Raw genomic sequence first — 11,678 nt, 5'->3', positions numbered from 1 at the left:
GGGAATTTATTGACTTTTAGCAATCTTTTATGCATTCATGAAAGAAGAATAAATGTGTTAAATGTGTCAATACAAGGCCTACTGCTAAATTATATGACCATTTTTGAGCAAGTGCTGTCCTGTATTGTCAAGAAAACTCAAGAAGATGTCCTGGAAAGGTCCTGGAAATGATTTCTTAAAAACAGTGGGAACCTTGTGAACTATATATGACAAAGAAAAGGAGCAAATCCTCAGATGTGAGAGGCTTGAGCTGGAGAATGTTTAGTGTTTTTGCTTGAACTATGCCTGGAACAATTAATTGATCACGGTAGAAGATGCTGATTAAATTTAGGTTTTATAGTCTTTAGACTACTTTGTCACATTGTTGCCCACAGTGGTCTTACACAATGTAATGATGAACAGTGAAGCAATAACTACCATGGAATAATGGCTACTACAATATCTGACAGTAGACCTCATAGAATATATTTTATGATTCCACGCAACTGTACTGTGGAAGTGTCATAGCTGGCTATCCAGCTCACTGTGCGGTTTGGCTAGAGTTGGTAGATATAATAAGGCTCTGCCCTGCCCACCACAAGCCTGGTCCTGCCTCCAGATCATGGTAGTGTGACTTTTTACTGTGAAAAAGAATGTTGACATAATAAGAACTTCAGTGTCAATTACGCACATTGTTTTAAGTCTCATCACCTGAGCTGTAACTCTACACTGAATTCACTGAAAATCTCAGAGCCTGAAAATGAAAGCTTTTTCCACTTTGCTGGAAACACTGATACACAGATAGATTTTAATGTAAATAAGGCTGTGTGTATCATCTGCTGGCAACTGTGCTCCAAGGCCTCCCTTTGCACTTACTCTAACTAACTACAGAACAAACTGTTTGTCTGTGCCAGTGCCACCATGGCAAATGATGTTTTTCATCTTTGTGTCTGTCAGCTCAAGGAAGCTCTATCAGTATATCAGTTCTGTCTACAAAGCGTTGGCAGTTTCACTGTGAGTCTTAGTTACCTCACTGTGTTTTGTAGCAACAAGGGCTGCTCTGGGTGTGTGAGCACTTAAAAAACAAAACTGGAAGATGTTAGTCTGGTTTGAGAACTGTACTATTCATTGTCTTTACAGGCTGTTGTATGATTAGATCACTGTCTACATCTTCTGTCTCTTCATCTTTATTTGATTGTAGCAACAGAGGAGTGGAAGTATTTATAGTTCCTTGTCCTCAAAGCAGAAACTTCTGAGATTAATAGGAGTTAGGATCTCTCAGTCACACCCTGAACTGAGGGTTGATTTAGAAACTCTCCTAAACCCTCTGGGGACAGTGCGTTTAAACTTTACGGACTAATAAAATGTCTTGATTCCCTTTTCGTAACCCCAGTATCAAAACCCATTCTTTTAATATTCCAGTTGGAGAAACATAACAAATGCAGATGCTTCCATACATGGCACAGAGGCTCACTGAGTGCTTTGATGCCATGTGTTACAGCCCACAGTCATCAGATCTTAACCCAAATTAACAGGAGCTTCATTTAGACGTCCATCTCTTTATAGAAATGCACTGACGTCGGTTTCACATCTAAACAAGTGACTGAATTTCTTTACTAACAACACAGCTCTAGTCACAGTTGAACTAGCATAAAAGCAGAAGCAGCACAAAGTAAAACATGCACAAAAATAGATTAAATGCATGCCTTGTTTCACCTTATTAACAGCACTGACTCAGCCATCATTGCTTGGGCATCAGAAATAATAAAATCTGTTTAATAAACCACAAATCACTGTGACAGAGGCAATTTTATGTTGAGATTCTTCTCATGGCAGATCAGGGTATAAAAATATTATTTTATTAAAAACACCTTTAGGCCTTAAATGTGATTGTGAAAGATGACTGGATTAATGAGCTTCAGTGGAAAAATACAGCTTTAGAATGTACCGCTGATGCAACCTGTGTGAGAATAGTACACACTCTTCTTTCTTCAGAAATACCAAGGCATTCAAAAATGCCTTGCAAAATATTGTGCAAGCTTTGAGGCTCTTTCTGTAACAGTCCTGTCATGCACCAATAAAGATATAACATTATGTGATTGACAAAGCTTTATTTTTACGTTTTCTTTAGATGGTTGGTGCCAGGAATGGTACACGTTCCATTTTTCTTTTAATTTTATCACCGATTTCCACATTTATTTTCACTCAAACATAAAAGGAAAGTCAAATTATGGGTGTTTTGTTTTTTGTTTTTTTTACTGATCTGAGAGCTCAGTTGTTGCTATACAGGAAGATGAACTGTTCAGTCCAACACCTCCGCTCCATCTGTTTTCTGCTGCTGCTGACCTCCATCAGCAGAGGGCAGCAGCACCGCCCTCCTGTTGTTTTAAGTCAGTCAGCAGCTCTCAGCAGTGTTTCTTTGCCCGGAGCTGCCTGCTTAATGCCGTCCCCAGAGCTGTAATTAGTCTGCGCACGTCCTGTACTCACTGCTGCTGATGTGGAGGTTAAGTTGAGCTCAGCCCCTCAGGCCTCGAGGCTCGGCCCGTCCGTGGCACGGCATAGGTTAGACGGCGGTGAAATTTCGCCACTCGCCGTCTGCATTACTCATCCTCCTCCACCACTCTGAGCCCAGACTGGCATGTATGTGTGTGTTCTGCAGCGTAAATCACGGCAGTGCTCCAGCTGCAGATGAGTGTGACTAGAGGGCGAATAGGCCAGGCAGGCCACGCCATGTTGTGTTTAGTTTTTATAGCAGCTGAGCCAGATGTACTGCTGATTCAGCCCGAGGTCTCCCCATACAGGGTGAGTAACAGCAGGACTGTACGGTGTCTTCTGAAGGCACGCACAGACTACACACAGACAGATTCATGTTTTATTAAATCCTCTCTGACTCCTCAGACTGCATAGTTCTTCACTCTGCTGTCTTATTTCTCTCATGAAACCCAAATCTGTTTGTGTTCTGACAATGAAGTCACTGGATTTGTGATCCCAATCCACTTTGTTTTGGGGGGCCATATGGGTGATTCAGCATCCTGTTGGTCAGATGACCAACAAACCCAAAGAACAAGGTGTCAACAACTATACACCTCGATTAGCATCTGTGTTTTGTCTCACGCACACACACACACACACAGACACAGCAGCAGCATGAAGCCCGTGTCCTGTTTCACACCTCGGTGTTGACCCAGGAGGATGAAGCCATGAACCGGCTCCTCCATTTGCCCAAAACACTCGCACACTCATGTTGCGACACCTTGCCTAGCAGCACCTCCACATTAGCCACTCCATCAGACCTAACACCTCCACTTCTTTCTGTGCATTTGTACACCAGCTGTACGGGTGTGTAGAATCCGTGGCTTCAGCCATGTGTGCACCCTCCTGTCTTGGTGAATCTCCCCTGTGAGCGCACGCACAAGCATGAAAAAGAGCCACAGGTTGGATTTCTGAAAGCTTCTTTGTCTTTACTGAAACTGGTTAACCCTTTTCTGCTTTATTAGACCAATCAACATATGGGTTGCAGTCGCACCCTACCCCCTGCCCCCAGTGGTATTCAATATACAGGTTTCAGTTTAAACATCTGGCTGAATGTGTCACAGTGCCCCTGCTATTGATATTCTAATTGATCACCTCCCCCAGCTCAACTGATGACACTGATAACGGCTCTGTTTGAAGCAGAGAGCATTGCTCCTCAAAGCAAAGACCGCTTTGATTAATTAGCTAAGAAGAAATAACCAAGTAATAATTACTTTGTAGTTTGTTCATTAAAGTACATTAAACGGTTAGTCATTTAGCTTCAAACATTTGAACCTGATACCCACGAGACCTGGTAGAAGTTGACGAAATAGTCCCTCTTTGTGTTGGAGCTGCAACAGTGATTTAGCATGATGACTTTAGTTTTATCTGAAAAATTGCAGCATTAAATCTCACTCTGAGCATGTGCAATGGTCATTTGGCTTTTATTTCATCATGACTGCATAAATTTAACACTAATGTAGTAATATGTGTCTGTGTATATACTGGTCTCTGAGCTTTCCTGGCAGTTTTATTTAAATCAACTTACTCACAAGAAAAGTTTTGGTGTAATGCTGCACAAAAATCATATTTATTATTATTAATTTATCTATTTTTTTTGTTCATCTATTAAACTATAAAATGTTAATCTTCAGGCTTGATTGCTCATTTGTGTTTAATCTACAGTCCAAAACCCAAATATATTCAATTTCTAAAGCTATACAACTGAGAAAAGAAGTAAATCCTCACATTGGAGAAGCTAAACCAAAAAAGCTTTTGATAAATGACTGAAATGATCATAAACATTGTTGCCAGTTAATTGTCTGTTGTACAACTATTAGCTCCAGCTCTAATAGTTGGTTTACTGTTGAAAATGTGCTATTTTATATACTATTGCCTTTGATAATAAAGCTCATTGTTTAACTGCAGCATCAGTAGTCATTTTTCTGCCGTGTGTTTATGTAAAAAAAAGAAATTAGAAGAAATATCTGCTGAAAGGTTCTTAATGTATCTTACCGTTTTGACCCTCAACTATCAAATTTTGTACATGACTCCAAAATGTATTATCCATGCTTTAATGCAGACCTTAAGCCAGTACCCTGAGATAAACCCACTTTCTGTTAGACAAGGTTTAGTCTTCTTCAAACTTTATTTGCCCTCATCAGAGTTGTGTTTGTTAACTCTGCTTAGCAGTAAGCGGTACACATGATCTTAAAAATTCTTACTACTGTTTTCAGTCAGTGGATGGGGTCAACATAGCCTGCGGGCACTTCCAAGTAAACCCGAAACCGCCTGAGCGGAGTCTTGCTCCTCCCCCGTCTCGCCTCCCAGTATAAAGCCCTCCCTCCCTCAGACTACCTCAGACCAAAGTTTAGAAAGAGTGTGTGAGGGGAGCATTCAGAGAGCCCCGTCCCATGAGGGAAGAAGAAGCATAGGGGGGAAGGTGTATTTATTTATTCAGCCTTTTTTACTCTCACACAACCCTTCATTTTCATCAACTATTTTTTTTCTCTGATGTGGATTACTTGGAGCTGACTCGCCAGGATTAAAAAAAAGGATATTGTGTTTTTACTGAAAGCTATGGTGGCTTACGATGAACTGGGTAGCTTGGTGCCTATCAAACGGACTTTGCAAGTGATAGACAACCAGAACCAAGCCAACAAAGAGTCAGAGGTGAGATGCAAAATCATTCATGATGGTTATATTTCTGCTTTGTTAAGCTGTTACCTGTGCCTTTCAGTAAATGTTTGCCCGGAACTCCTATCTTTGTGTCAGACTGTGAGTGAATCAGCGCCTAACCCTGTTTTTATCTCACTTGAGCACACAGTGTTAGTGTGTGCTCTCAATTACCCAGTGCCTGTAAGATGAGACTTTGAACTTTGTGCCTGGCCACTAAAAACAATGCTCAAGATACTGCCTAACCTGGAAAAGTTAATCATTGGATCGCACTGCACCTATGGTACAGTCATAGCTGCAGTGTACTGACCCCCCTTAGTGTTGTGTATTCCCTGTCTGTTCTTAAATATGCATCCCAGCAGGCAGCTCAGCCACGGTGGGATATGGAGAGATCAGGATAGTTGGTAGACTCAAAGAACCACAAACAGTGACACAGCAGGGGGTAATCTCAGTCAGCAACCCTGCATCCTTTTAGTTCAGACATGTCTAAGATTACTTTTCTTTTGACCTCTGACATTTCAAGTCAGACCGAAGTATTTTTTATGCAAATGCAGAGCATTCCTTCAGCTGCACAATTAAAGGGACACCGGCGTTGAAACCTAAGTGTGCTCTCTGTACTTATCAAAGCGACCACCCTTCCTTCCCCTCTTCCCCTTTTGAGGCTTCTCTTTCGGAAGAGATTTCAGGAAGATGTGGTTTCATTGACTGTAAACCACTTGATAAAGGAGAAGTCCAGGGACAATTCATGAAGTGAGTCCCATTCTCGCGCAATTGAGTCATCGTTTCAGCCTTACATGTGTTTTTTCGTCCAGTGCTGACTTATTGCTGACCTCGAGTCTTTCATTTATGGTCTGGCTGTTCTGTTCCCAGTGCCCTATCAGCTCAAGCTGTGGTGTAATCACAGGGACACATCTGGGAGTATTAGCTCACAGCACACACAAGGCTGCATCAAAGGGAAAGCACAGGAAGAGAGCTTTTGGGATCCCTAAAAAAAGCTCCTGATGTTTATGAGGTTGTAATCTTAGGTTAGGAGTTTCACCGCACATGTTACTATATACATGTCTGGAGGGTCATTGTTCCACTCATAATAGTTATCCAAAGCAGCAGCACAAACCCCGGATCCATGTGATTTCCTGAAGTGAGCCAGACTTGCCGTAGGTCCACAGGGTTCCTGGGTCACACTGCTAGGAATAGCAACTTCCCCATCTGTCTGCACTATTTCACTCTCCAGCTGATGCACAAAGAGTGGGACTAGGGGCTTTTTGTTATACTGAGGCCAGTTTCCAAAGGACAGGAAGGGCACAATTGCCATCATAGGTTACCGGTATCGCTTTGAAAAAACCCCACCCTCCTGTGACTTTTGCTTTTACTTTATTTTCTTTGTCTACTGGCAGTAGAAAAGAGCCAGGCCAGTCTAGCCCCAACAGACGAGTCAAAAAAAAAATTCAGTCTTTGTATGTAGACCACAATCAAAGCAGTTGACATGTGGCATCACTTTGCTGCCCTCTGCCACTAGAGGGCTTTCTAAGTTCTCAAGGCTGTCTGGCTGTCTGGCTGTCCTGGTCCAATGTGGAGACCCTTACCACAGCAGACCGTGACTCCACCGCAGCTCACAGGCCACGCCAGACTGAGCGGATCTGTTCCACAGCTGTGTCCGCAGGGCCCGGAGCCTCAATGGCTGCTCTGTTTCCCAGATCCGCTGAGCCAAGGCAAAATCCCATTTGGCCTGAGTCAGGAGAAAACACAAGCAGCTTTTTAGCAGTGCGGTGCTGGTTTTTAACATTCTCATTAGGGTGAAGTCCTTGAAATGAAATATGTTTTGTGGAGAGCACAAACTTTGGAAATGCTAATTATGACTGTGGTTGTCTGATGGTGTCATGTTTTTGAAGAAGCTCTGCGGGCTGAAATCATTACTTCAGATCTTCAGCTCTTTGATTTCTGCGGCCTGTTGTTGTTGGCGTAAGGCCAAAGCAGGTCTCTGCTTTCTACCAGCCTCGAGGCTGGGTGAGGGGAGGTAGAGAGAGGAGGGGGGGGGCTCACCTGGCCCAGGTGTAGTGCTGCTCTCACGCGAGGACTATTGAAGAGCCTGCCTCGACTTGCAGCCATAACCACCGCTGTGCGCCCCCCTGCCACGCCGCACTGTGTAAACACTTGAGAGGGGACATATTCACTGCCTGTTTACGACTCCTGCTCCTTCCCCCGACTCACAGTGGTGGTCTGTTTTTGCTGAACAGTCCTGACACACTGCCACACTGTCCTTACTGTGTTGTCTCTCTGGGAAAGGCAGTTAAAGAGCTGAAGCAATCAGGAAGCATTTATCTCACACTGTTTGAGTGATGTTACAGATCCACTCTCAAGTGGGCTTGTAGCCGTTGTCAGGCCTGATAGTAGCAGAGTGTGTGCATGGGGAGGGGTGTTAAACAGCTGAGAGCAGGGTCTCGTGCATTCCTGGCATTCTTCCAGACCCCCTTCCCCTCCAGATCAGCAGTCAGAGAGGGTCTTTGTGCTCAGTGGGCTGGCCTGGCTCAAGACTCTTCACATGATGGAGCCAACAGCTGCTGGAGCTGCTGGAGCTGCTTCCTCTTCCTCAGTATCTCTGTCTGTCCGCCGGTCCGCCAGTCTGTCTGCAGCTCGACCTCGGCTCTGGCTACTCCTATTCCCTCGCCCCAAAGCAGGGAGTAGAGTCAATAATGAGGATTTATGACTTGACTTGATGTGTTTTATCACAAGGAAGTCACAAGGGAGCGCCTGGACTCACTGCTGAGGTCTCAGTCACAGTTGGCGTTACTGATCGATTTGTTCCGTGTTGCTGAAGACTTTCCTTTGACAGTAGCTGTGATAAAATTGCCTGACTAATCCCCTCCTTCTGTTTTTCTCTTGCTTCTTCAGGAACCCAGCAACAAGCGTGTCCGTCCTCTCGGCAGGGTGACGTCGCTAGCCAACCTCATCTCTCCGGTGAAGAATGGGGCCGTCCGGCGCTTCGGCCAAACCATCCAGGTAAGCTCCCTGTGACATCCCGCAAAAACGGGAACTCCTCAGGTCGAGGGACACTGCACAACCCGCTTTCCAGTTGCAACATGTCTTACATCTGGGGCTTCCTCCTTCCCATCTGCAGGCCTCCTTCCGGGGCGATGGCAAGTCGCCGGGCGTGCCCCAGAAGCCTTGCAGCAAGGCGGCGGCCCCCACACCGCCCAAAAGGAGGAACAGCACGTTGTGGTCGGAGACTCTAGACATCCACCAGAAAGGGACTTTCTCCACCAAAGAGATCAAGCGGCAGGAGGTGAGAATCAGCACTGAGACATGAAAATACAGTAGAAATGGCAAAAAATAGTTAGGACACCAAGAGACAAAGTGTAGTTGTAGATGAATGAGTGTGCTAAGACAGAAATCCAGACAGTGGTGAATTATGCCTGTCTACCAGACTAGTTTCACATATTCCTGTAGTATTTTTGTCAAATAGTCTAAATGGGGCTTAAAGCCACCCAGGGATCATTTCCCAGTCTGTGTAAGCTCACATATACCTGACAAGCCAACAAACCAGCGCTCTGCTGCCCTACCTCCCCACTTGCCCCGCATATGTCAGACCTCTTAGCCAACTGTCAGAAGGCATAAACTTTGTACAGTTTAAAACACAGAGAGCTAGGTAGATTTCAAAGTTTACCTCAGCCCTTTGGCACCAGCCCAGTTTAGGATTTAGTCTAATGGCTGTAGTTTGCAATAATGTAATGACATCCTGATTCATGTGTTTTCCTAAAAAAAAGTATCTTTTTGTGCCTCCTCCCTCTCCTCAGGCCATATTTGAGCTGTCTCGTGGAGAACAGGATCTGATCGAGGACCTCCAGCTCGCACGCAAGGTTTGTACTTTTAAATCTCTGAGGCAGGGGGAGTACATACTGTATAAAGCAAACAGATTAAATCAAAGTCTGGCAGGCCTTCTACATAGCCAAGCCAGAAACTATAAAAAGACAGGAATTATTCCTCTGTCTTTCTCTTGTACCCCTAAAGCTCTTCAAGAGCTATTCTTAGCATCCACCCCTGCTGGGCCTGAAGGGATGTTGTTATTTGACTGTTGGCTCTGTTGCTGTACACAGGCGTACCATGACCCAATGCTGAAGCTCTCCATTATGTCAGAGGAGGAGCTTACTCACATATTTGGAAACCTGGACGCCTACATCCCTCTACATGAAGACCTCCTTGCGCAGCTCTCAAAAGCCACAGGGCCAGATGGGACCGTGGGCCAGATCGGACAGATTGTCGTAAGCTGGGTAAGTGTCACAACACCAATTTACCTCAACCTCTTTTCATTAAAACTCAACTGGGTTTCCAGTAAGAAAGGCAGCATTAGTAACGGTGTTCCACCTCCCCTCCAGCTGCCAAGGCTTAACGCCTACAAGGACTACTGCAGCAACCAGCTGGCAGCTAAGGCACTGCTGGACCAGAAGAAGCTGGACCCACGGGTGCAGGACTTCCTGCAGCGCTGCCTCGAGTCGCCCTTCAGCCGGAAGCTGGACCTGTGGAGCTTCCTGGACATCCCACGCTCTCGCCTGGTCAAGTACCCATTGCTGCTCAAAGAGATCCTGAAACACACTCCACCAGAGCACCCAGACTCCGCCAGCCTGGAGGAAGCGGTAAGCCGAGGACACACATTCATTTATTATCTCTTGGTTATCTTAAAACGTGGCTGAAGTTAATATTTCGATTCCTCGTGTGTTCAGATCACTGTCATCCAGGGCGTGCTGTCTGACATCAACATGAAAAAGGGAGAGTCTGAGTGCCAGTACTACATTGACAAGTTGGAGTATCTGGACGACAGGCAGAGGGACCCTCGCATCGAGCAGTGCAAGAGTCTGCTGTGTCACGGGGAGCTACGCAACAAGAGCGGCACGGTGAGCAAAACACACACATTGCTCCTCTGACTGCCTCCTCACTCATCAACACAAGCCTCACATCCCATATAAGGCAAACAGGCTATAACTGGCAGCTCTGCTGCACCCCAACCAATTTATGATTTAACCGAGTACGAACATCTTCCAGAAAACTTTGTTGGTGATTATGTGAAATATGAGCGCTCTGGTTTTAATCTTTGTTGTCTGTTTATGTCTTTTCAGAAGCTGCACGTGTTTCTGTTCACTGAGCTGCTGGTTCTGACCCGCCCCGTCACCAGGAATGAGCGCCACTGTTTCCAGGTTTACCGGCAGCCGATCCCAGTGCAGGACCTCGTGCTTGAGGACCTGCAGGATGGAGACGTCAGAATGGGCGGCTCCTTCAGAGGTGCTTTCAGCAACGCAGACAAAGGTGAGGCTCTTGTCAAAGTCAAAAAGTTTCTTGTGGTTAATGTAGGAATACAGTTTGATGTCAAAAACATCAGTTTGCTAATTCTACTTCTGCTTTCTCCGCAGCCAAGAACATTTTCCGCGTGCGCTCCCATGACCCGAGCCAGGCACAGTCCCACACACTGCAGGTCAACGACGTTTTCCACAAGCAGCAGTGGCTCAACTGCCTTCGCAGCGCCATCTCCGTCCACCGGCCCCTCAGCGAGCCCTCCACGCCCTCCCCACCTGCAAGCGACGCCCGCTCCAAGCGCCGTCCTTCCTCTGTCTCCGCCATCGTCCACATGGAGGAAGCAGATGAGAACTGCCCACAGCCGACCTCTCAGTCCGCCCCCAGCTCGCCGTGCAACAGCACAACCCCCAGCCCCACCACGACGTCCCCTTCATCCCGTTCCTCCTCATCCTCTTTGTCAACGACATCATCTTCTTCATCGACGTCGCCGCTCTCCTCACCCACAGTACACAAAACCAAAAAGGACAAGAAGTCTCTGTGTTCTTTAGGGAAGAGAAAAGAGACTATGGTGTGAACTGAGGTGAAAGGAGAAAATGGACTCCTGGGCGGACATTGTTTTGTACAGAAGTGTTAAAAAACACAACGTGGAGAAGCGTGGGACTTGTATTTATGTGTGTCTGCGTGCGTGCGTATTATTACAACAGTGTTCTGTGTTACTGTCCTCTTCGGCAGCTATTTACCTTACCCCTCCATCCAAGTGCACCCCACAGAGACACAGTATTCTGGAGAAAAGTGCACGGCTTCCACCAGCTCTAAAAAGGGAAGCATAACGAGAGGCAAACACACATTTCACACACAAATCTGTGTGAAATGAGTTTGTTGATTTCTTGAAGATCGAGGTGGTGCATTCAATCCTGTTTACTATTAATTGTGATATTTAAACATTATTTTAGACCTTACGGAGGGGCTAATGAAAGATTTACATTTTTATATTCTAAAATTTATTGTAGTATTTTTTTAGGTATCATAAAGCAGCACTGTTTTAGCTTTTAGGTGAATTTGAGCATGTTTAGCAGACAAGTAAGGAAAAGAATCTCCAAAAAAGAGTGAGATGTACTACACAAAGCTTAAAATGTTCTGTACAAGTCTGATTTTTAGATTAATCAGAACACACGTCTTATTTTTATACATTCCTTTAATGACGGATGTTAGAATCGGGACACTTTTAT

General features: G+C 45.3%; 1 protein-coding gene across 2 annotated transcripts in view; it reads left to right on the top strand.

Moving 5' to 3' along the window:
- net1 (neuroepithelial cell transforming 1) overlaps positions 1 to 11,672 on the top strand; it is a 25,044-nt gene extending 13,372 nt beyond the window's left edge. The window contains exons 1-9 of one of the 2 annotated variants that reach the window (XM_035676022.1): positions 4,858 to 5,163; positions 8,056 to 8,163; positions 8,282 to 8,446; positions 8,958 to 9,020; positions 9,258 to 9,431; positions 9,537 to 9,794; positions 9,882 to 10,052; positions 10,275 to 10,461; positions 10,566 to 11,672. In XM_035676022.1, the coding sequence (XP_035531915.1) occupies positions 5,071 to 5,163; positions 8,056 to 8,163; positions 8,282 to 8,446; positions 8,958 to 9,020; positions 9,258 to 9,431; positions 9,537 to 9,794; positions 9,882 to 10,052; positions 10,275 to 10,461; positions 10,566 to 11,023 (1,677 nt within the window). In that variant the 5' untranslated portion in view covers positions 4,858 to 5,070 and the 3' untranslated portion in view covers positions 11,024 to 11,672. Of the gene's footprint in view, positions 1 to 4,857; positions 5,164 to 8,055; positions 8,164 to 8,281; positions 8,447 to 8,957; positions 9,021 to 9,257; positions 9,432 to 9,536; positions 9,795 to 9,881; positions 10,053 to 10,274; positions 10,462 to 10,565 lie in introns of those variants that run through there. The other variant, XM_035676030.1, reaches the window with a different exon arrangement.
- The last annotated feature ends 6 nt before the right edge of the window (positions 11,673 to 11,678 follow it).

The sequence above is a fragment of the Morone saxatilis genome, unplaced genomic scaffold, assembly GCF_004916995.1.
Source record: "Morone saxatilis isolate NCDOM2014 unplaced genomic scaffold, NCSU_SB_2.0 Contig10, whole genome shotgun sequence".
Taxonomy (NCBI): domain Eukaryota; kingdom Metazoa; phylum Chordata; class Actinopteri; family Moronidae; genus Morone; species Morone saxatilis.
Note: the sequence above shows the minus strand (reverse complement) of the source record. Positions and strands in the feature narration are given on the sequence as shown.